This window comes from Syngnathus floridae, chromosome 12 (genome assembly GCF_059516105.1).
Source record: "Syngnathus floridae isolate MCC-2025c chromosome 12, RoL_Sflo_1.0, whole genome shotgun sequence".
Classification (NCBI taxonomy): Eukaryota; Metazoa; Chordata; class Actinopteri; order Syngnathiformes; family Syngnathidae; genus Syngnathus; species Syngnathus floridae.
In genome coordinates, this window is record NC_142424.1 from 6,389,195 (window position 1) to 6,414,913 (window position 25,719).

Consider the following 25,719-nt stretch of genomic DNA (forward strand, 5'->3'; position numbering starts at 1 on the left):
ATGAATGCAGTCAAACGAGAAAAAAAAATACTTCAGTTAAAATTGGTCTGTTATATCCTATCGTGTGTGTGTGTATGTGTGTGTGTATGTGGATACCGTCTTTTTGCCATAATCAAATAAAGGCTTGAAATATTTCCCTTTCTCAGTTGTGTATTAAAACAAGTTTCACTCTCAAACAAAATATTGAAACAAATTCTTAATTTTGGCTTAATTTTTTTAAGCATTATGATGCACTCAGTACAATTAATCATTTTGTGTATAATAACACTTTTCTGAACAAGCCACTGCTAGTGAGAAGAAGACAAGAGATGAGTTGAAAGAAGTTTTATTTTAATTGGGCTGAAGTTAAATGAACCACAAAGAGCTGAGAGCAGTGAGCAGTGTCATCTTTTACAAAATTTTATATATATATTTATAAGTACATAGGAGGGTGGAGGCAACGGAAGAAAGGGGAAATAAAGAATTTTTTTTATTTTTAAATATTTTTTTTTCCGAAATGTGGTTGCTTTAGCAGCTTAACCACATTAGCCTGTGTTCTATTGCACCGATTAAGCGCTGCATATGATAGAATCACATTCAAAAGTTGACGACACAGGTGACCTCAGTGTTGTATAAAGTGCCCTTTAGGTTCCATGGTGTTAGCAAAAGTTCTATTCATTTGACATTTTTAGTATGAAACGTGCTGCTTTATAATATTCAAGAGTTTTTAAATCACAGCTTTTCTTTCTCACACGGTCACACACTTCATTTTTAGTGTTGATCGGTAATACTAAATGTAATACATACATACATTTATATATTGTCAAAAAAAAGAACAATTTACAGCATTATGAACAAGCTAGGACTATTCATGATAGTCTTACAGAAACTCGGCCCACATTTCCGAATCACGAGTCAACAAGTCGTTTTTCATGCCACATTTCGGCGCACGATGATGATATTCAGAGTAGCGATAATAACAATTATAAAAAAAAAAAACATCGATTTTTGAAGATCTTTGCCATTAATCAGCATAACAAAATGGTGGTTTTGTTTTCATTTGCACTTCACTTTGTGAGATATTTGAGAATTGTCAAAGTAGTAAACATCGGTACAAAGACGTCATATTTCCTGAAGGAATCATACCAAGGATTTAAAAAAAACTTAAAAAAAAAAAAAAAACACTCGCCCTAAGTTGACAAAAAGGTTCCTGTTGCAACATAGGAGAGGGAGGCGTGGCAAAGTGTGTGACGTGAGATTGGCTAGTTGGGTTGCTAAAGTCAGCCGTGTTAAGGCCTTGGCTGCTGCGCTAGCAAGACTAATGAAATGAAATGTTAGTGCTAGTAGTTAGTAGTCGTAGTGCTTCCACAGGGTTGGTTTTTCATGCTCATGCCAGGGGATTAAATACTCTCCCTTCCCTGCAGGGGGTCAAGGGGCTGCGCCCTAACGTAGCCCCTCCCCCTTTGAAAGACGTAGTAGGCATGTCGACTCGCTGTACAGTCGGGTATGGCTAACAATCCGGCGTTGGCTAACCGCATTCTACGACAGCCGGTTTGGACGCTTTTTTTGTTGTACTTCCCGTTCGTCAATTCCGATGAATCGGAGGTTGTTTTGGATGCTGTTTTCCCTCAAGTAGGCACCCCGTTTAGTCAACTCCCTCAAAACCCTGCGCATTTTCCACGGCCATGAGCAGCTTCTCCCGTAGGTCCTCAAATGAGTCATAAGTCGGAAGGTCCAAACGGTTGAAACTGGCAAAAGAATGTTTGGTTCAAAATATTTAATGTGCTTTAACAAACATGGAAAATGAGTGAACTATCATCATTTTATCATTAATTAAAATGTTAATGTGTGACTGACATACCACGTGTGGGCTCTGGGCAGCTTATCCGGGGTTCCCCACTGCTCAATCGTGAAAAGCTGAGGACCGTTAGAACCTGAGAAAAAAGGGAAAAAAAAGACATTGAGTCAGCTGAAGGTTTATTTCCCTCGCAATTTTGACATTTAAAACATCATACACTGATTTTAAAACAATGTGTAATATGTTTGTTGTTTTGTGTATGGTTGCTGTTCATCGATAAAGACAGAAAAGGAAGAAAAGAGCACCATAAAGTTCCGCAAAGCCATTCATTGGCACGCGCGAAGTTCCCGTAACAAACTGGAGAAGTCGGATCCTCTTTTCGGCATCCATTAACAGGACAACCTGAAAGACATTTAAAGATAACGTTTTGGCTATTTGCTATGTTCATGTTCAAGCCTCAAATCAAGTCCGATGATAAGCGGGAACGGATTGAGACTTTCATCAGTGCAAACAAGTCTGTTCTTCCAAACAGACTTTGATCTTCAAAAGTGACGCCGCAAGAGAGATCACGTGTTAGTGTCGCAAAACAAAACTGCAGCAGACTGACCTTCCAGAACCACTGGATGACCGGGTGGTTGGGACAGTAGCCATTCTTGTATACCGTGTGCTGCCGCCAGTCGTTGACGTCGACGTCGCCCAGGCCGCACATAAGCAGCTGCACAAACACAGCAAGGCAATCAGTTTTTGCCTTCAAATGAAAGCAGATTTGAGTTATTTAAAATAAATAATGCAAACCTCCAGTTCATTTTCATCAAAGATCTTTATCAGATCAATTTGGATGAGCTCGGTGAAGCCCTGAAAATAAATAACCATCAGTGTGATGAACAACACTTTGGGGTTACACTGCCCCCCGGTGGCAACTAGACAGCAGTGCACAAATACCTCCAGGAAGGCATTCATCTGCTTCTGCACTCGATTGACAAACCTCCACTGGATGACCAGACTGTCAAGAGACAAAATATGTCAAGATGAACCTGTGCATTGTTTTTACACATGAATTGTTAGAACATTAAAGATCTCACTCGATGTATTCCTTCTTATTGTCATTGGTGACCACCATGTCTGAGCCGCTGGGCTTGAGGTCCACCTGGTACGTCTGTGGGGGAAAGAATAAAAATAAAGATGAATGTGCCTTTTAATCTTTCTTGACACATAAGACAGTTGCAAATCTGTCAATTATTCCTGCTTCCGATTGGAGGCTCATTAAATCCAATTTCCTTGCTTCAGAATTTGCCTATAATGTCCGCTATGAACCAAAATGGCCAACAATTTAAAATTTTAGAAATAGGAACTTGCGACTATTTTGAGACTCCTGATTTGATGGAACTTTTTTTTAATGCCGCATCCCATACCTGTCCAAAGTTGTCCTCGTCAATGCAAAACCGCAGGTCCAGTTCCGTGGGATCATTCTCCAGGATCCACTTGAGAGAGTTGTAATATTCGCTGTCCTACATAGAAAATAAAAACACTGAAAACCCATTTTCGGATCAGACTCGAGGGTCTCAGGACTGCAATGGCTCACCACAGACTCCATGTCCTTCAGGGAAATCTGTTTCCCAAGCATCATCTTGTAGAACGGTCGTATAAAGAAGCCTGCAGGGGGCACAAGCGAGTTGTGTGTGAATATCAGAAACTGAGATGGGCTGTCAGCAAGGATCCAGACGCTCACCATCTAGTAGCTTCCCATGAAACACGGCCATTCCCGCCACGCGTCCGATGAACTTGAAATAGGAAAGGTGGTCTTCATTGCACAGGCCGGAGTTGGGGTTGATCTGGAGGGTATAGTTGTCTCTGGAAATACAGCACACCAACAATTAATGCCTTTCGAGGACATTTTTGTAAAAAAATAAATAAATAAATCCTTCAATTTGGGTAAGACTTTTTTTTAAACATTTGTTGTCACTTTAGTTTGCAAAACTTCGCAGTGACAAGAGAGAAATGAATAGCGTGTTTTCACATTCTTATGAAAACCAGACCGAAGCGCACAAGAGCACCTGCAGTTGCTAGGGAACATCTTAGGCATATTTTTCTTTCCTACTAATTTTAGACTAAAGACGTATAGGCTTTATTGTGTTTTCAAGGGCTTGATCACGAGGTTACTTTTGTTTGTTCTACCTTTGCTCTACATTGCAAAGAGAAAAATGTGAGGTAATTGCCGTGACCAACAAAAACAGGCAATCAGGGGGACCGTTCGTTATATTTCCTTGTTTTCAATCAGCAGTTTGCATCAGGATGGACTTTTGAATGAGAGGAAGACTAAGTCAAAGTGAAAGCACGTTTTAGAAGTCCCAGTGGGAAACAACACTTCGGCGGTGGAAATGTTTGTTAGACTTACGTGGCGGAGTATTCAAAGAGGCCATAGTAGGGGTTGAACATCTCCTTGGAAAGGAGGAAGAACCACTCTCGGGCCACGCCTCCGTAGTCCAGGCCCTTCTCCAATTCAAACTCAATCCACAGACGAGCTTTCAGGACGTCGGGCTTTTTGAGCGACATGATGCGACGGTACGACTCTTCAAAGATGTTGTTGCGATGGAGCTTCATCTCAAACCGGTTGGGGATGTCAGCCTGGAATTGCATAGATTGAAAAGTCTGTCAAAACTGATTGGTTGATATGTTAAAATAATGTTACTGATAATTTATTTATTTTATTTTATTTTTTACAATTTTTTCAAACATCTTGACAATTTCTACAAAGTAAAAAAAAAAAAATTGTTTCAACTTGGAAGTCAACCAGCATCAGTGGATATGAAACTATTTTTCCTTCGGTCAGTTCCACCATTTTATGACTCACATTACTGACCTTTAACGTTCTCTGGCAGCCAGCCGCTCAGCTAGCAATAATTAAGTCTCAAGATTAAGACCCCCAGCAGGAGAAAATAACATGCAATTACTTCAAGTGTTGATTGAGAAAAAAAAAATAGAAACATCCCTGTCATTAATGTTCAATGAGCTCCAACGCATCTGCAATCAAGTGTCTTTATGGAAACTTTGGGGGGTTTTCATATCATGACATCATCACACATCTTACCGGTTTCTTTAGCTTCTTTCGAAAGTAGTCATACTTTTGCTTGAACTCTCGGGAATAAGGAACAGCCTGCACAGGAGACAAGACAAGCAATTTTAAAAACCCACCAGCAAGCTCATAAACTAGCAGCTTTGCTGATGTTTGCTAATGGAAGCAGCAAGAATTGTATGGTGGAACGTTGTGCTGCACAGAATTGACCCTAAGGTGTTGGCATGCTAAGTGACAGAGGAGTCACAGTGTTGACAGAGGAGTGTGTCTTTTCCAAAGCATGGGACACAAGCACCAAGTGGAAAACTGCAATCTACTTACAGGTCCGGTGATAGCGGGACTCTGAAGGCGAGGATCCTCCCATTGTGTGTTCTTTGTATCTAGATGAGACAAAAACAAACATTGGAAATGGCTTTTTTTTTTATATATTTGCCTGTGGAGTTAATTGTTTTATGGTTTGACATGTTTCCCTTTTTCCTTCTTTTTATAACTGAAGAGTGTTTGACATAAATACATTAGGAGATTAGTAGGCACCATATGGCTCTTGAAGGGATAAAAAAGAAGAATCTTACTGTGGTCAATGTAGAAGGTGCGTCCATCTGTGTGAACTCGCTCTTCCCAACCAGGCTACAAAGATGGAAAAAAATGGAGGATGAGTGGAGTGAGAAAAAAACCCCAAATCACCATAAAAAAAAAAAAAAACAGGCCGTGCTCAAATAGTCATTCAAATCTTTATCTCAGGCTTGATTGAACTTGTCGCCCTCCTCAAAAGAAAACTTAAATAGCAAAGCTCAATCAACCGCCCTTAAAAAAACGTTTTTTTTTTAATTATCTATTTGAGTCAGGACTGCAACTGCATGACTGATACCACCACCACCACACATGACACAGAAGGCTCATCACCACGATTATCACCGCGAGCTTCCGCTCCATTCCCGGAGAGCCATCGCTTAAGAGTCACAGGCCACACACAGCGGAACCGGAAGTCAGGCAGTTCAAGTAAGGAGATAAAGAGGATAGGGACCATATGGAGGGGGGCTTAAAAGGGCCAAGTGTAACATTGCCGGTACAATTTTTTTTCACTGTAAAGAATTATTCCACAAATAATCCTGATGCTATTTTGTTTTTGTGCGAGTGGGCCAATTTGGACATCTACCGTACGACCATCATCCTTGCTAAAAACTGCGCAGGGTGCTTGCTCTGTTGTCCCTCTGTGATACAGTTACACAGACATGGCGTAATCTTAGAGGCCCCTGGGGGAGAGTCAAGAGGGAGGGGTGCTAGTGCAGAGGCCCGTGCGGAGAAAGAAAGCTGGCGACGGAGATGAAAAATTAGGAAGAGGCATAATCCATTCATGCTGGTAACGAGAGAGGCGATGAAAACAGAAAAAGAAAGCGAGGTGCTGTCTGCAGGCATGACGTGACCACGGCGTGGCAGACCAGACAGGTAGGAAGGCAGGCAGAGGGAGGAAGCCGACCAACCTCCTCTGGTAGGTGCTGCCAAATGCACACGGCCCCGGGGGGGTGCGGAGGAAGTAGTGGACATTATTAGATCCACCAGAACAGAAGAGAGAAATAAGAGAACATACAGAAGCATGCGTAAGCCAACCATGGCACTACAGTACAGTAATGCTTGCTCTCTTGTCAAAACAATCCCATTTACAGACCACACAGCCAGGCGTGCCTCTTTTCTCACAGCACTAAAAAGGAAATGCCTTGCACAGCCCCGATGGTGAGACAGCACCTTCTCGTGACATTAAACGCTGAAACTTCAAAAGCTAAAAGTCAAACAGTCGGAAAAAACAAAATCCATTTATGCAATACTAAAACTCTGTAAGCATCTACGTACATAATTAGCTTTGGGTTTTTTTGTGAAGCCATAACACAACATTAGCAGAGATATTGTGTTAATGATTAGTCCATTATGTGCTGTTACCAGATGTTATGTTTATCCACAAATACAATTTCTCCAAGGCTGACAGGGCATTTTAATTCCATCCATATCCTTCCTCGAATAAGATGCAGTTTCTATACGTTTGATAAGCAGGGAAGCGGTAGGACAGAAGCAGGACACAGACCATAGTGTGACATAGCGGTGGTGTTTTTTGTGGTGATTGAAAAGATGAAGCAAGATGTGAAGGTGTCGCAAATTATAGCTCATCAAATGCACACTGAAGCGTTCACACAGACGGAAAAAAAAAATCCGGGTTTAAGCGAGTCGGATACAGACATTGGTCAGCCAGCACCAAGACATACAACTACAGTATCTGCAGTGTACATATATTGTGTTTTACAAGTTACAATTTCATAGGTATGCCTTGATCTAATAAAATAATTTGTGGCTTTTTTTTTTTTTGTCGACCGATTATTAATTTGTATTATACATACTGTAGTTTCATGACTTGGCGGCAGTCAATTATGTAATTATTATTTGATAATCAATTAAGCAATTGCATTTTTAAAAATAATATTTCTAAAGAGATTCATAATCTAGCAGCAAAATATACTTACAGGAAGTGGTCCAAGTTCACCAGGTTCCATGGAGTTTTTATTCCTCATATGGACTGGATACTTTAACCTGGGGTCCTCCTAATTTTTGGTGTAAAAGTGATGAGAGTAGGGAATGAGTGGAAAATATTTCCATCCATTTTCTGAACTGATTTTCCTTAACTTATATATGTATATATTTCTATTTAAACCATCTCATTAAATGAATGTGAGAGAAGAGGCATGATGATGAAGAGAAGCGCAGCGTTACCCACCCAGGTGGTAGTTCTGCTGTTGTGGTCGATGAAGAACGGCCGTCCGTTGGGGGCTATCCTCATCTCCCAGCCCGGCGGCAAGAAGCTCTGCTGGGCCTTGTGCTGAGACTTGGGCGAGCTGTAGGGCGACGGCTGCGGGGACTGAGGGTTGGAGAAGGTGTCTTTGACTGCCCGCCGCGCTTGGATGTTGTTGGCCCCCTGGATAAAAAAATTACAGAGAAGCAACATCAGTCTTAAATGTCCAAGATGAATAAACCTTCAACCTACTATACATATGAATCAACTTTTTTTTTTTGCGCATCTACGTTTTAAATAACATTGAGCCAAAGACATTGAGAGTTCAGAAAAATTACCAATGCTAATAGCCTACCGATGATTCTCTACATTTAGCTTCCTGTCACTTTTAATCAAGACAGTGCTAAGTCATACTGATTTTGCAGTTACCTTCCTGTACTCTTCCAAGCTTTTTAAAGCACATCAACCATACAAAGGCTAATAAGTGTTCCATTGTCACAAAGAAATCACTCATTAAGTGCCGATCTAAACTTTCAGCACGACAAAACATGTTAATTAACAGTTTAATCTGGATCTAATTGTGTTTTTGTCACTCTGGCTTTGACGGCGTCTTATCGCTCACACCTCCACACAACTTAATTAAATCTTCAGCAGGTCAGCTCTCTTGATAGTTTGCCAGCGAGCAAGAAGATCGCACGCCGCACACTTCTCCCAGCTTAATTGGCCACATTTCTGTTACACGAGTTTAAATAGAAGCAGCGATTTCGTGCAGTCTCGGAGTGCAGAAAATAAATAAATGCTGTCCTTGTATGCTCCAGAGCAAAGATTATTAGTTCACAAAAGTGGAAGTGAGGACTAGTGTGAGGAAAGTTATCATCTAGTTCAGCGGGGTCCACAAAACAAAACAGAATCACCAAGAAGCCAGTTGAGGAGTTATTTTGAACAAGGGGTGGAGAACCTTATTTTTTATGCTTTTTGAAAATTCCTCTGTATAATTAAATAATTGATTGTTATTACTTAGTATGAGTGAGGATTTAAAGGGTTCCTCTTTTAGATATCAGACCGCATATAGCCCACAGGCTGTAGGTTCCCCACCCCTGTTCCAATGGAGTTGCAATGGACTGGGACGGGTGACTACATCTCACCTCCAAGGGGGTAGAGAGGGTGACGGTAGGGGAACTGAGGCTACGAGGTCGTCGGACCTGGGGCTCATGGAGGTGGTTGTTGGAGGCATTAGAGGAGGGGGAGGGGGCAGGTGTCAGGGCGGCGCTTGCTCCCGACGATGAGGCGCTGGGTCCATCTTCAGTCAGCTGCCGGGGAGAAAAGCACTTTTGAGGTTAAGACGGGTTGGAAATATAACGTGCCGTTTTCCGCCTTTAAAAGTAGAGTGCTGCAAAAACCATGAAGCGCATCTGGAATAACAAACAACAATAGCCCCCGCATTTTGCCGCAGTTCGGCACCGACAGAGAATGGGAGGATAAAGTCGGCCTGGCATTTCAAGGGTAACAGAAGGGGTGCAATCTGCACTCCACATCGCTGTGAAATTTTACACTTACTTTTCCGCAATAGAATGCTCATGATCAATGATGGAGACAGATGGGAAGAAGACAACGAACAGTCAAGAGATGCACTGACAGAACCACCAGGATAAAAAGAGACATTAGAAAAACACGGTGGTGGATCGAAGTACGGGAAAGAGAAGACGTGGCTCCGATCCGGAAAGTCAGAAAACACTAGACAAGGGAAGGAAGAGCCGGAGGTGGGCACGACAAAAAGACAAGAGGCCATACACATGGCTGAGAAGAAGGGGACGAAAAGAGGATAAGCGATGTTGCCCTACGTTCAGCTCCCGCCTTCTTGACCTGCTGTACCTGCACAATGGGCCTAGTCCAGGTAGTGGTGCGGTTGTTATGGTTGACGTAATAAGTTCTCCCCTTGGCATCCTTCCGCTCCTCCCATCCAGGGGGCAGGCCCGGGGTGGTCAGGTTGAACCCGGTCGCTGTGGGAGACTGGCCCCGCCCGGCGTGGAGAGAGAGCAAAAATAAACGAGTCAGAGAAGATCGGAAGTGGGTCTCCAAGAGGGAAATGTAAGATGTTCCAAGAGCAATTCAGAGGCATGGAAGGTGCAACCCTTGGAAAGTTACATGAACATTTTCATGTATCATACATAGATTTTTCTCCTGACTATTGCGGGCTTTAGCTAGCAACAACATAATGATCTTTAAACTGTGGTTTAAAAAAAAAAAAAAAAAAAAAAAACTCAATAAAACAAACCCTCACATTAATAAAATTATGAAATCGATGGATAGACGCACAAATAAAGTGACAGACCAAAGAGACTATTTTGTCGCAATGAAACACTTTTAGCATGGCTTCCTTTTTGTGTATATTTTAGTGAATTTCATTTTATTAATGTTTTCAACAAGTGGTGGAGATAGTTTGTATTGTACATAAACTGAGACATTACCGTGGTATCCTCACCACCTGAGACTGTTTGAGCTCTGCTTCTTCTGGAATGGGAACGCTGCTGTGGCAGACAATAGTATTGTCAGGAGGGGGCATTCATAAAATTAAGGTGGGGCAGTATATTGAAGAGACACTGAAAGGACAAAAGGGTGCTGGTAGGAAGTGATTGTGATTGGGAAAGGGAGCTGTGATTTTTTTTGGGGTGAGGAGGGGAGAGAAAAAAATCAATTGAGAGAATCTTGTATACTGATTGTGAAGTTGTGATTGGTTGATTGGGTTATGCAAAGGCAGGGTAAGGTGAGTTATTATTTTTAAGTATATTACAATTTATGCAAGTGAAAGCGCAGGTAAAACATTTTTAAAAAATCTGTATTATGATGAAGCACTGTCATGACTTGACAAAAATTGAAGGGGGATTTTAAAGCAATATTAGCAATATGTCTGCGTTGTACTTTTTCGTTTTTTGCAAAAAAAAATACTGCATTCTGCAAGATTGCAGTGACGGTAACCGGTTGGTTACTGGTCGAAGATAGCAAATGCCTGCCTGATTACACCACCCACTAATAGCGAGTCATTGCTGCTGACATCAGCACTGGTACTATTCCTTTGTTCAAGAGCTCTGTGACTCATCCGCGTGACAGCCTCAAGAATCATGTGGCAGTCGGACTTGGAGGCTGTGAATGACGACATCTTAAATCGTGGAAGGGTTTCTAACAAGAACGGTCATAGTGCTGAAGATTAAATGTTTCCTTTTAGGTAGTCCTATAAGTACAGGAAAGACGTAATGCGGTAATCCTATTGAGGCAAGAGGAAAGGAAGGAATGCTACAAGGAGAGGGAAAAGTGAAGCGTTAGCAACAACACCTGTCCGGCGTGGTGGAAAGGTGGCAATAACGCATTGTAAACCCACAGCACCAACAATGGAGATGTGAACCCTAAAAAAAGCCTTTGGAGGATGATGAAAGTGCCAAAGAGTCACAAAACAGAAAGGGAGGAAGTAGCACAAGAGAGGCAACGGGACGGACGGAGGGAAATGAGAGTGTTGGGAAATATTTACCGCAAGAGGAGGAGGTTGGGCCTGATCGCTAACGCCATCCGTCATACTGGAAGAGCGCAGTCGGTTTGACAACTGGGTCTGTCGAGAGGAAGCAGACTTTTGAAAATCTCAATTTTGTAGGTGCCCACTTAAAATACTGTAACGTAAACTCATTGGCTTTCTCACCAGAACAGAGCTAGGCCCAGGCACTTCGCCATTGGTGTCGGGGGTGAACGAGAGCCTCAGGCTCAAATCGTCAGAGAACTCCTGGGAGACGGGCGTTGGCGGGGGCTGTGGGGTCAACATGGAGGATGTGCCAGGATGGGACTGGGCCAGGCTGTCATTTGGGTCTTCCTCTGTGATTAGCTCCCAGGACTACACACACAGTAGGCAATTCAACCATGACAGAATAATAACACTGATTTAAATTCGGGTTTTTTCCCTATTTAAATTTTTGGTGCGATTTCTCAAAATTCAGAACTTCAATACTCATTTTTGTTGTTAATGTGTCCCCTTGTGTGTTCATTACTCACATTGTCAATAACATCCCGCGGTTCGACGTGCTCATGCTCCAGGTCCTCGCTGATGTGGCGTCTTGAACGGAAGACGCGATGCGCCTCCTGGTGGATCTGACGCTGTCGATTGTCGCTCTCAGTTTCTGAAATGACGTCCCTTGATAGGACAAAAAAAGGATTGCAAAAACATTAAAAAAATTATGCTATTGAATATTCTGCATACATGACGAAGAAGAGGAGTAGTACATGTTGGAAGGCCGTTTCCACTGCGTGGAACGATTGTTGTGGTTGACATAGTAAGTGCGTCCCAGGTTGTCCACTTTCTCTTCCCAGCCTGGAGGCAATGGCGGCAGCAGCTGCTGGGGTCGCTGCGAACCCGAATCCGCAGACTCATCCCACCCCTGAAATCAAATAGTCATTCAGCAGAATGGACATCAATTGGATATTTGAAGCTCATTTAAGCGGATGACTATGTCTGCAATCTCAAATGTTGCTAAAGCTACTAGCGTTATGATGCTGGATGGGCTCTTCAATAACAGGTGGTCTAATAAACTTGTTAAGCACTATGTGAAATGCACTGTGATTCCACCTACGTGTCTTAAGTCAGCAAGTAAAATGGTTTATTTTGAACAGCTTTCTAAGTGGGTGGCAGGCAAAGAGTGAAGATGACTAATGTCAAGTCATAAAAAAATCTAGAGCAACAACAAAGATGCATGTTTACCTCTGCTTCCTCCCTTATTTCGCCAGCTTCCTCTTCATGTCCTCCTTGTTTGGGCAGATAGGCCATCTTCAGACGCAGGTAACCCTTCACCCTAGACTTGTGACTTAGAAATATCAACAAACAGGAATGAGGCAAACAAATAACATCATATCCTTTTCCCCCTTTTTGTTGTCTCATTCAGATGATACTAACCTCCTGGGCCGCAACAGGAAGTCCTTAAATGTGTAGGGGCGTTCCATGGCAGGGTCCTCCGTCTACAAATTAAAGAGTAAGCTTTTTAATTTATTTTAGTTTTTTTTTGGCTGGGCATCAAAATCGAGAGTCACGGTGACGGATTACGGAGCGTCACACTGGAGTGGAGATGTGCAATGCTTCTCTGGTTACACATTGGAAAAACAGAAACCTGACTTCGTCTTTCTCAGCAGTCTGCTAAACTGTTTTCAGTCCACAGCAAAAGAAAAAAAAAATAAAAGATGACGCATAAATTAACACCCATGGTTTATGATTGAGTATGTCGGCTTATGTGGATCATCCGTTGACGTTTCAGAAGTTATCATCCGACATGTACTGTTTAATGTATTTAGAAACAAATCTTTAAATTCACTTTACAGGGCTTTGGTCAACTTTGTAGTCTTAACAGTTGATGAATTTCATCTTGGCTGCAGAGGAACTGCTGATTTAGTCTACAACCTCTCTGCTGTATAAACAAGTTGCAATTCAGGTCTACGCCCATATGAAATATTCTCTGTTCTCTTTAAGTGCGTGTGTACACTTTAAAACCCATTGCGTCTTTGGTTTTCAAACCAGTTATATCACTGAAGTTTGCATTTTCCCACTGACGCTATGCAAATTTAACAGAGGTGGCTTTTTCCATGCAGTCCAAATCGAGGACAGTTGCCTTATTGTTTACATTCTAGACCTCTCCCTGTCTAGTGAGCGCTGGTAGGCTAGTAAAGCACTAACAAGAAGCTACTTGTGTGAGCACTTTCCTCACACCAGAAGTATTCTGGGCTCAACAAAAGCAGAACTGAAGATAAGGAGCATCAGAGAATTTGACAAAGGTCTAAGGACCTCAATTTAATTAGCATATCCAAGTTCAACAAACTAGCACTAGCCATAATACTACCTAATATTAGCATTAGCATTCTAAACAAGCCGACCTTGGCTGCTACACTTATAGTAAGAATCTTACTATAGTAAAATAAGTTATTGGTTTGTAGTTATGGGTCAACCTTTTTTGCAACACTGCATTGACGCATAAATATTCACACCGTTATTTGAACTACTTAGTGTAAATACAGCTAAACACATACACGCATGGAACTCACCGGCAAATGACTAAGAGGAACATCCACTTGTCCCAAGAAATCATCTCTGGTCTAGAAAAGAACAGAAAGAGGGTCAGGGACAGTAGCAGCTTTTTTGGGGACTGACAATTCCAACAGGGGAAGAGTGGGGAAAACCACTGAGGTGTGGCAGTATTGCCAAGGACGTAAAAAAATACAGCAACAATTTGACCAAGAGAAAGGTATTGATTTCAAGTCAGCTCCAGAAATAACCTCAGGCCTTTTTTTTTTATTGAGCATTTGATACAATCCCATCTTTATCAGGGTCTTATCATGTGACAGCACTTTGATATCTGGTAAGGAGCACAGTTTTTACGTGTCCAAGACAGAAGGCTCAGTCTATGTAGGCCTTTGGTATCAGAAACACCATAAACCCAGAGAAGAACATCCGGCAAGCCACATTAGCCAGACAGAGAAAAAAAAGGAGGGTTGTTGCTATGACAACATCAGGAATAAAACAAGGGATGAAGGCTTGCGAGTTAAATAGAAAGAAACCTGTAGATTTGGCCATCCCTTTGCTGAAATTAACGCAGACTGAGAAAAGGGGAGAAAAAAAAGAGGGGAGGAAAGATAGCGAATGATTGCACTGCACAACAGTCGCCCCCCCCTCTTCAATGAGGGGCAAGGATTACCTGTCCGATGTGGAAAAGCCCATTCTTGGAAGAGGCCTGTGTGCGGGACATAACTGATTTAGACGGCAGACTTGATTGATCCATTATGGGGCATTTAACCACCTTGTAGATTTTGTCCCAAAATGTTTCAAACCAAACATTAGAACCTTCCCAATGAGACTATTCAGTGAGATTCAATTCTGGCAGATAATCACATCCTGCCGAGAATTGCTGCTGGCATACTCGGCCTTATCATCCTCGAGTGTGGCATAACACTCTTAACAGACCTGGAATCCAATGGTGAAAGGTGAGTCACACGCTTGTCAGTTATTATTGTACAGTTAGTATGTCAATACCAGATGAGTAAATCTCACTCACACACACATTTGAACATTTTCTAAGCGGTGGAAAAAAAAAAAAAGACACATTATCTGCTTTCATTTCCCAAACCAAGCAGGAAATCTGTACTAAGTGACTGCCAAATTCCCAAAACGGTGATGAATCATCAACCCCATCATAACTAGGCGAAGTGTGTCACGTGTCAATTCGGAATTCATGGAACACTTTTTTTTTTTTTTTTAAAAGCAGCCTTTGTTAAAAAAATATATAGATATTGAGTCATGCTTTCAGCACTGGATTTACCTCCGCACGGTCATCCTCTCACTCGGTTAAAAAACAAACGCATTAAACTGGCAGTTTGGTTTTGGCAATAAACAGGCCGCACAACAACACCCAGGGGAGACACGGCTGTTTTGTGTGTCCTTTAACGCAGGGGAGCATTTTAAGCTGCGGGTATGTGTATGTGCTGGGCTATAATTGCAGAGTCATCAAAGGGTCACAGTTGAGCCATGCAGCTGCCTCCCTGGGCCAGGTTACACTACGGGTTGGGAGGGTGTCGCCAATGATCAACACCAAGGAGGATGGGGGGTCAGCATATAGATTGTTCGGAACGAGAGGTAGGTAACACTAACAGAATAGAGTCCAATTTCCTTGATGTGGTTGGTTGCAGAATATTGTTGGAAGCAATTGTAGATAGCGCCGCCCAAAAAAATCATTGTCCCTTAATTGCGAAAGATTCAGCTCATTTTTAATTGCTCAACACCTCTACGGTTTCTTAGTTGCGATCCGTGACGGCAAGGTTCCAGGAAATGTTAGCAGAGTTCTTTGTGAATGGATGCCAAAGAGTGTGTCATCCCAGCAGGGCATGGTGGGCATGCTCAAGTTGGCAAACACAAACGGGATTTCGGGGTCTTTGAAATGGCCTATTTGGGGATTTGGGCTTCCCCAAATGTCATTGTTGTCTATTTGAAGATTGTTGGAAGAGAAATCAATTGGCAGTGTTTACAAATGGCAAGAATACAGATTGTGGATTGTTTGACAATACTAACTGAACCAAAATAACCATCAACTGACAGCTTTTTAACATTTCAATCCAACATCCTATCATCATGAAAGCAGATAACAAAATCCAGGCGCATTCTAGCGAAGAGCCAGAGAAGACAGAGCTTGCCTACCCTCCAAATCAGCAGGAACACTTGAGGCTCTCTAAAAATAGCAACTACCAAGGAACACCGGTCTCGGTCGAGGTTACCAGCAAGTTTAAATGTCTGAAATCAAATAAGCCTGTTGAGAAATGAATCATTTTCTCGTTATTGCTGCCAACTATGGCTAAATTGGACAATGTGCGTGAAATTTCCAACTCATTAGTGAGCTTGCGGTTGTCAAGTGTAAAAAAAATGTGTGCTCGCTCCCCCAGATTGTCATCGCTGTCTGTCTGCACCACGCAGATCTTTCTTCATCTTAGTTGAAGGAAGTCAAACAAAGCGAAACACCAGCTGCTTCTCGTATTCAGCAAAAAATAATAAACGCAGCCACTGAGATTTGTGCAACACATGACAAAACTCAAAGCGATTCTCAAGGAGTCCAAAGCCTTGCTGAAAAATATTCAGTAGCCAACATCTACTGTGTCCAACTCAACACTAACATGTAAACAGATCAACAATGTTTACCTTGGGATTACTTGTTGTTGATGAGTCATTGCCAACTATCACATCCTGATCTCCAGCTCCACCCGGGGTGAAATAGATCTTGAGATGGGGCTGCCTTGAAGAAGGATCTCCGCCGATTTTAAAAGTACAACCATTAGATGTGTCTTTTCTCAGATTCTCCTCAACCGGTTGACTATCTGAAGCAGATGTTTGGCTATCTGGAACGTTATCTGGTGGATCATCCGTCGAAAGTGGAGATGAACCTCTTTCCAGTCGAATTCTGGGGTAACGGAAAATACGGCCATTGGTTGACCTCCCACAATCTACGTTGGTGTGTTCCTCCTGGGGTGAATCAGACCGCTGCCCGTACTGGTTCAGATCTTGATTTTGGTTTTGTTGGAGCTGAAACACAAGTCGCTGTGTTCCGCTATTAGCAGCTGGGGACTGCTGCTGCACAGTCCATCCAGAACCACCGTAAGGTAAAATTCTAAGATGCCGTATGTCGGAACCATCGGTTGAGTTCCTCCGAATACGAATGCCACCTACACTGATACCTTGCTGGCCTCTGCTGTACACATTAGGACCATTCGAACCAATGCTGAAGACCCTGCGCTTTGGAAAATTTGGCTCCGTCACAAATATTTGCGAGTTTGAATAATCCGTGGCGCAGTATGGAGGAGGTGGGTGTCGCGGAACATCCGCTTGACCCGACGCTTCGGCGTAGGTCGGCGCAGGTCCCGGAGGAGTATAGCAGGGTGGCGGGACATCAGCGTGGCCACTGGAATCCCCATTAGTGGCTCCATCAGAGCGCTGAAGAGAGATGTGCATGGAGGAGCTTTTCGTGGGCCGCGGCTCGGCATAGGCTGCGAGCTGGGGTATGAACATGGAAGAACTGCGTCGAAGCAGCGGTTCCGGCCGCGAACCAAAAGCCAGCGGAGGAACTGGCTGCTCCCCGGCCTCCTGAGAAGGACTTGCCATAGGTGGTTGATTGTGAAGCGCCGTGACCACGTCATTATCTCCATGTTGATCTTCTGCCTCTCCTAGGATCTCCGGGGCGGTGTTGCTGCGGTTGGAGCCAAAATACAGACGCAGACGTGCCATTTGTATGTCCGGCCCGACAGCCTCGGATCCCTCCAAAGGACTGTACGGTTGTCCTGTCCTCCAAGAGTCGCACACGTCGTTCTTTTGGCTGGCCAGATGACTGATCCCCGTTTTTCTTCCTCTCACTCCAGCCCCGCTCCCATTAGGTCCCACCCACCCTCCAGTCCCTTCCACAACTTTCATTCCACTAGTAACTACTACAGGGGTGGGTGGGGGTGGTTGGACAACGTCACACAACAAAAACAAAGTCCGCAAACCTCACGGCACTTGAATGATGGAAAATAAAAGAAAAACAAAATCAAGAAGGCTCAGGTTCTTAACGCTACCAGGCACTAGCGACAGACAGCAGAAATAGCCCGAGCCTAGTGACAGCCAGCATTCCTGACATGATTGGATAAGGGCGGCCAGCGCTTCTGGTTTCCAGGGTGACAGCGGGGTTGCCTGTCAGTCCCGTGACGACAAGTGACCCCCTCCACCCCTCGACAATATGTTCCATTACGATGCAATGCTACCCCCAAGTGCCAGCTGGATAGAGGGTAACCCAGGAAGTGCCACAATTACACACGGTCACAAAATCTATCTTTGATACTATTTTAGTCCAAAATGCTAAAATCTGATCTGGACGCCTGATAACCAACAACATGAAAAGGAAATTGGGAATTTAAGCTCCTTTTCCCTTGGGATAAAAATCGAAAGGGCTTTACTGGCACTCAGACAGAGAACGGACAAAACTCTTTGTAAATTGACACTTCGGACTCTCCGTGTATGAAACTCAGCGTGACTCTTTTGGCCAGTGCTTCACCCCACAGTGTGTCACCATGTCACAAAAAGGAAATGAGACAACCAAGACGCTGACAGGGGGGGAAAAGCAAAAAGAAAAAAGTTCCTATTTGTGGGAGGAAGACCATTGGGAGATGGGAAATACTGACGGAGGCATTGAAACAGAAGGAGAGTCTGTCAAGCATTTCGAGACACTGTGCACTGTGTTGGGCACTGTCAATACATGTTTGTGCACGAGAAATGTTAAGAAGAACGAGAATAAAAGAAATGCCAATGTGTGGTCGGTTCGATGGCACGAAGCCAAACTTTCCAACGATGACATAACCAGTCTGGTTCAAACAAAATGCACTGCTGAATCTATTCTTCTTTTTTTATACTGCAAAAACTTTTTTATTGACAAATGTTACATCTTCAACCTTCTTGTAGGACTGTATAAGATTTCATAGAATGTTGAATATTTTGGGTTCAAGACCTAATATAATTTTTTTTTTAAAAAGCCACAAAATAAGAGAGCCTTGCAGGCTAAGAAAATAAAGTTGTGCCAGGATTTCCCCAATAAATCAAATCGGAGGCGTCAAGTGGTTTGGGGAATATGAAAAAAACAATGATCAAAGGGATTTACTCAAAACTGAGCCACTTTTAAAACCAAGGGTAGACTAAACAAGATGATGCTTCAAAATAAAGTGCAATCGTGATTGTGGAAATGTCCGTGCATGCATCATGAAATGGAAAAGCCCTCTTCAGACATATAAGGAGATAAACATGCTTGAGGCTCCGCTTTCATCTGTCATCCCGCTGCCACTGCAACACAACGCTCACGTTAGGGAAAATATGAGCTGCCCTTTTCTTGGAAGGCCACGTGCCAGCAATACCTCTTGGCGTACAGCGCGTAGTGCTGATAGATGCACGGATTACATACGTGTGATTTATATGACGTGCAAAAAACCACTGAGGATTTCAGCTCACCAAAAAAAAAAAAAATCTCTGCAAGACCTTGTACGAAGGGCTTATCCAGGCACAGACATAAATTGCATCCTGGGAAGTATCCACTAATGGTTCTACCAAACATCTTCATAATGACCTTCCAGGAGCTTAAGTTACAGAGAACTCGCTGCAAAACACCTGCTTCGGAGAAAGTCTTTCCATAGAAAAGCCATTCTCCTTGTCTTAGGTCAGGATTGTTTCAAACTTGAATATTTATTGTGTTTTGTTGTTACTGCACGACAGTACTATAAAATTGAAAAAGTGGTTCTTTTGCATGAAATTACTTTGGGATTAAATGTTGAGGCATTTTGAAGAATGAATAATGCAAAGGTGCAGATTGATTCATTTCAAACTGCTGAATGATGACCCCTGTGGCAAAAGAGAAAAACAAATTCCAAAGCGCTATGCGAGAATGTGGTGAGGGCAACATCATAATTATTATCATCACATTACATTTGGAAGATATTCATCCTTAAAAACAGCACTGGAAAAATTCTCATGACTGGAACAAAAGATCATTTATAAAAGCAAAAAATGGGGAGAGAAAAAACACAACACGACCTAAGGAGTTCAGCGGGTGAAATGAAATATACAGACTGCTAATAGAAGCTGTTGAAACGATAATTAGATGAAGGAAAGAGGGATAACACTCACCAATCTGTTTTCATCGAACACCTCAAAAAGGAGCCTGTGATTCTGCGGACACACCTACATAGGCGCCAAAAGCAATCGTGTTAGCAATCTCGTCTGCTGTACGACTGCAAGAATACGTCAATGCTCATTTATGTTCCGTAAACTTTTACGTATTTTTCAGCTAAATAGGACATTGACAATGACACAGCACCCCACAGTCAGATAGTTTGATGACAGTGGCAGAATCTGGTATGGCTTATAAAATATGTTGTAACAACAAAAACAACACATAAGACAAACAAAACATAAATTGATGCTCACCCTGAAGTAGAATTCCTCATTCCATTTGGGATTGAGTGTCTAAAACAACAAGTATACAAATGTTAGCATGGTAGTTTGGAGGGGAAAATACAAGAGGTAGGAATTCTACAGTAATAAGAGAAGAAAAACCAATACCTGGATTTATTTATCGCAAGAATGCCAATGACGCTTTAAGTCTAGTCAGCAACCCAACCCCCACACTCCTCCCTCCCAAAAAAGGAATATGCACTATATTATTCTTTGTTTACTTTTAGGGCGGCGGGGCATTTCATAACAACTTTTATCTCGGCAATAAAAGATGACATGAAAAGGTGTCCCACTTAAAAAGACCACAGTGGAAGCTTCTTTTTTTCTGCTCCACATAGTGCATTCAGCTATTTATATCCTATAAAGCGAGCATGGCCACTGGCAGCATATGGGGGGGGTGTAGCTGAGGTGCTGCCTGCTAGCTTAGCGTAGAGTCGGCTGGTGATACGCTAGCATTCTACAGTTGACAAATTTACTGTTCATAAAAAGAAGCTCACTGACCAATGCCTCCATAATCAATAGTAAACGCTAGAATATATTAGCATAACCAAACAAAAGGTAAACCGCGTGCGCTAATGCTAGCTTCCAAACATGACAGTCCTTATGTAAGAAATGGAATCAGGCAATTTTAGAAGCTTCTTTATGATCGCAGTGCTGTCATTCAAAGGCAGATTTGCATCTAGTATCTTCTGTGACTTGTACCCGAACTTTCCCACTGTTGCTAACACTAGTTAGCCATGACACTAGCCACATTGCATGTCATGTATGAGCCTCGATTACCAGCATGTGCGTCACAGACAGCGGTGAAAGAGAAGTGTCTGTTTGAAGGATGCATTTATTTGTTTTAAGTTGGTCTAAATGGGGAATGGTGTCTATTAAAAGCAACGGTTACTATTTGAGTTAGTAAGCGGTATTAGCGTTCAATGCTGTGACTGCGTGAGCAAAACATTTCCTGAAGGGTGAGGGCAGGAAAGAGAAGCTCGAGTGGGGACTAATGTAAGCAGCAGGACAGTAATTGTGCGGGAGGACGTGATTAGAACAGGCGTGGCTAATCTGATAAAGTCAAAGCAAATTAGAGCTCACGCAAACTCGGGGAGAGGAAAAGAAGAAGCGGCACAATGGCAGCTCGTTACTTACCTTTTTGATCGTTTTTGTCTGGACCAAGGCGAGCTCTCGGGTTTCGTCCGTGACATAAAGGGAGAGTTTGACGTAGGGGTCACTGCAGACAAAAGAAAAAGGCTCAGTTGAGAAATTAAAAAAATAAAAATAAAACATAAGGTGCTGTTTAGATTTTGATTTATTCCGATTTTGAATCCTCCACAAGTCATAACTAAAACAGAGCAACCTAGACTAAAAATTGAAAGTCATTGCATTGTGGTTTTAGAAAATAAAGATAATAAAGATCTATAAAATGATTTACCATGAGAAAATGATCATACACAACAAGGCTGAATTGCAATGAAAGTATTGGATTCATTTTGCACATGATAAATTGTCACCAAGAACAACCACTGCACTCTGCTCTTAACCATGGTAACCGCATTTCCGTTCTAACAATTCTCGGTCAGTCTAAATGAGCCCTCTGCTCCTGTCCTTCGTACTTCTCAAAAGAAAATGAAAAATTCCTTCTGTAATAGTTTGTCACAACCTGAGAGCTGTCTCTGTTTACAATTGTCAAACTGCAGTCTCCCCAGATAAAAACTGCTTGCCTTTGGAAATTGGAAGATAAGACCTATAATTTCTTATTGATGGCGCCGCGGGACTTAAAATGGGAAGAGAATTTCCAGATAAGTAGCTGTAGTGATTAAAAAAAAAAAGAAACGATGGCATGAGAACATTCAGCTGGTATTGAAGAAATGATTGTTGATTATTGTTATTGGCTGAGAGAACCCCGCCGCTTTTAATTGTGTGTTTATGGTCTGACTAAACAGATACAATTGGGACCGCTGTGACGTCAATTCAGTGACAACTCTCACTTGACTTCTTTCTTCACTTGAAAAAACAAAAACAAAGAACGCGGCGAGTCAAAGGGCTGCGTCAACAGGGGGGAGGAGAGCAACCATCATGGCTGACACGTTCAAACGGTCGCTAAATAATCATTCATACAATGATACCTGTAATGTAATATCTTATATAAGGACTTGTCAGAATAGTCCCATGGTTTTTTTTCCCACCTCTCATTTTGTCTTTATTTTGTTGGAAGACCCATGATAACAGTGTTTAAAAAAATTAAGATTATATTATAACCTACTGTATATTCATACATTTCTATTTATCACATTACGCAATATAGCAGGTTAAGCATTGACTGGTGGTGGGGTGGCGCATTAATAATTAATCGCAGTGTTTTTGCAGTGCTGGGGCATAAAAAGGAAAATGGAGGACCGGCCAAATGTCATAACTTTACAATGCAAAACAAGCAGACACCAGTGGAACCAAAATTACGTGACATCAACAGAAAGGTTAAATTGAGGACAGGAAGGAAGACAATATGCTGGCAGTCAGAAACTCTTAGAATCATTTGCTTGGTCTGATGAAAGAGAAGGAAACTATTGTGTAACTCCAGGACCAAAAGAGTAATTTACTTTCTCTTTGGCTTTTTTATGCAGCGACAATGAGGAATAGTTTATCATGTTATATAACGGTTTGTAATGCCATTTCAAATATGGTGTAAAGGGTTTTATTTTGTCCAGAATCAATATTTTTTTGAAAGACAATAATTGAAGCATCTGGGAGAAGATCGCGGTCGAAACGAGATGTTCCACAGTACAAGGTTTTGTGACAGAGGTTGGTTATAAATAGAAAGCCACAAGGGTAATCATTTATTCAAATGGAAGTTAAAGGTCTTTTGACACTGGGAAAAATAGTGAAAGTTCACGCAAATGGGCCTATCACCTGACAAATCTTTTACCACCAGGAACGAGGCAGTTCAACTACGTGCTGGCCTGGCAGTAAAGACATGTTTTTTTCCTTTTTATTGTTTGTATGGCAACAATTGTCTCTCTTGAGTGGCCCGCCCACCCATTCAGTATGAAGGTAATGTTTTTGCAAAAATCCAGATTTTCAAACAGCAGCCAAAGCATAGGCTAATTGCCAATTGTAATTTAGTGCTTGGGTGATTAAATGCTGCATCCACCAGTGAGCAACAATTTCTGATGAATAACAGTCAGTGAAACTCACCTGGCTCCAATGATGTCTTTCTTGGCCAGATCAATTCCGGCGATGACCTTAACACGCAGCACTCTGGTTTCATGCTGCGGAAGGAAAAAGACAATCAAGTTTATGGAAAAAAAATTATCCCGTTTGAGTGCCAATGGCGATTCAAAATGCAATAACATAGTTTAATGGTTGAGATTATAAATGGAATTAAAATGTGCTACTGGCATAGTCTCGATTACAAATGTCGACTAACAAAGGAATTAAAATATTACTATACAGAGCAACCTACAACACATTTCCTGTTCCTAATTGTACTAAGTTCATCTTGTTTTACCTTGTTTTAATCACTTCACTGGTTTCTTTTATATCAAACAAAACTCTGATGAAGGCAGAAGAAACCGACGAAACATGTCAGGTAAAGAACCTTAAACAATTTGTTTGATATAAAAGAAACCAGTGAAGTGATTTCCTGTTCCTGTTTATCATCACAGGTTCGCTTTTTTTTTTAAATTGCACTTAAATGGTGGCATTGTCTCTCACTCACACACACACACACACACACACACACACTAAATAAGACGAAGAGTGACTTCTTTTTTCAAATTGAATTATTATGGGGAAGTTCCGCTCTTTGTTGGTTGCACTGTATGAGTGAACGATCAGATGGTATCGGCTTTAGGAAACCTCTAAATCAGGGGTGTCAAACTTGTTTCCTCACAGTGAACGTTGGTTATAGTTGCCTGGGGATGAGGCTGTTACAATGGTTAACCACAAATTTCTAGGGTGTATAATCGAAGATATATAATAGCATCATGGCTTGACAGTTCAGTTCACATTAGGCACAGTAAGAAAGCAAAAGTTGTAACTAAACACCCAGGCCAATCGATACAGCTGTTACTTGCAACCGGTGTCGCATTACTGAAGTGACGGAACACGATTTTATAGCCTCTGGCGTCAATTCACAATTTGTAATGTTGTGGTTAAGGCACAGTGGTGAAGGCTAGCCAAGCCTTTGCAGAGTTCAGTATGAGGTGGGATGAATGGCATGCCTACACCCTGCACCTTTCTCAGAGTGACTGACAGAAGAAGGTCAATGCTGAGCTTGTTAAATGACTAACAACTGAGTCCTGTCAGCATTTAAAATCCAGTTCCATAAACATACTATGTGATGATGATTTTTCAACTAAGTGAAAATGCTGATTGTATTTTGTCCCTTGTCTTGACACTGACACTGTGTTTATAAGTTCTTAGTTTTCACATTGTTTAATGAACGATGACAGCACCAATTGTGTCTGATATGAACATTTTCAACCCCATTATTATATTTTCTCGGTGTTTATTTACAAAATGGTTGTAATCCTACCTACTCCATGTAAACAACACGGTCTCATCTTGTGGACGTCAAACTACCGATTGGAAGAGAAGCTGGTAAATTTAACAAATTTAAACAAATAAACAAACAAACAAAAAAGATGCTGTGCAATAGACGCGGAAGAGGGGGAATAAAAGCGAGGAGGGGTTTCAGGGAAACAAGACAGCTGATTGAATGTATGTGGGTGAGGGCTGCTTAGCTTTACCGACGCAGCTAACGTTAGCATCAGCTGCATCCGTGCGGCTGTCTCGCCGTCTAGCGGCACAGCGGACGAGGCTTACCTCATCTTCTGACAGCCCGTAGATCGGCTCGTAATTCGTAGCCATATAGCCCGGCGGTTCCCGCTAATCGCCGTTTCAAGAAGGAGGCGAGGCAGAGCTAGCTAGCTAGCCTCGAACAATTAAGTCCCACTTTTTTTGCTCCCCTGCTTCTCGTGTAGCGCCGTGGTGGTTAAATGCGCTCTTGAGAGAAGAATAGACTTATAGCTTGCAAGATCTCTCTGCGGTCCCACAACCTGATCTGGCGTTGTAGATATTCACACAGTCCAAAAATGTCTTGTCAGGGACAAGACCGCTTTTGTCAAATGCTCATATCCCCTCTCCTCTCGAAACGCTGTGACACTTGACTCTAAAGGGACTCGGCCAATCACCAGCCGTGTAACCATGACTGCTATGGGTCTCGACCAATCGGGGGTGCCCTAGTGTTTCCCACCCAAGCTGGCGTGTTAGAATGTAGTAGATGGGTGTGGAGCTGTAATATTGCATTTTTTGTCTCGCAATCTATCTAACTTGAAGACCACAAATAACATCATACCCATTATGTGCACGTATTGTATTAGATTTTAATACGTGGCGAGAAGTTTGCTATTGTATGTAGTTCTCCAGGTGGACAGGTCGGGGGCGGGGCTTAAAACACCTAGCCAATATTTGCCAACGGGAGCCTGCATTTAATACCCGTAATGGCTAAAGTTCAAGTCGGCGTGGGAAACTTTACGTACAGGTCCGGCATTCTCAGTCCCGGATACCATCATAGG

General features: G+C 42.3%; 1 protein-coding gene across 7 annotated transcripts; it reads right to left on the reverse strand.

Annotated features, from left to right (window-relative positions):
• Positions 1 to 309: 309 nt before the first annotated feature.
• On the reverse strand, positions 310 to 25,308 carry nedd4l (NEDD4 like E3 ubiquitin protein ligase). Of its 7 annotated transcripts, XM_088391287.1 has the most exons (32): positions 24,968 to 25,308; positions 23,336 to 23,409; positions 21,293 to 21,374; positions 20,129 to 20,167; positions 19,829 to 19,882; positions 14,343 to 14,378; positions 13,693 to 13,743; positions 12,557 to 12,618; positions 12,365 to 12,467; positions 11,890 to 12,044; positions 11,662 to 11,800; positions 11,315 to 11,503; positions 11,150 to 11,227; positions 10,095 to 10,154; positions 9,499 to 9,636; positions 8,772 to 8,936; positions 7,612 to 7,809; positions 7,361 to 7,438; positions 5,423 to 5,477; positions 5,172 to 5,230; positions 4,866 to 4,931; positions 4,173 to 4,402; positions 3,507 to 3,628; positions 3,360 to 3,430; positions 3,190 to 3,285; positions 2,860 to 2,933; positions 2,720 to 2,780; positions 2,573 to 2,632; positions 2,385 to 2,492; positions 2,083 to 2,179; positions 1,841 to 1,913; positions 310 to 1,727 (listed from the first exon to the last, which is right to left on the reverse strand). In XM_088391287.1, exons 1-32 carry the CDS (start codon positions 25,010 to 25,012, stop codon positions 1,625 to 1,627), a joined length of 3,021 nt encoding a protein of 1,006 aa, XP_088247413.1. In that variant the 5' UTR covers positions 25,013 to 25,308; the 3' UTR covers positions 310 to 1,624. The 7 variants fall into 7 exon arrangements, with proteins under 7 accessions (XP_088247413.1, XP_088247414.1, XP_088247416.1 ...); XM_088391288.1 differs by lacking the exon at positions 14,343 to 14,378; XM_088391290.1 differs by lacking the exons at positions 21,293 to 21,374; positions 23,336 to 23,409; positions 24,968 to 25,308 and adding an exon at positions 20,264 to 20,328.
• Positions 25,309 to 25,719: the final 411 nt, after the last annotated feature.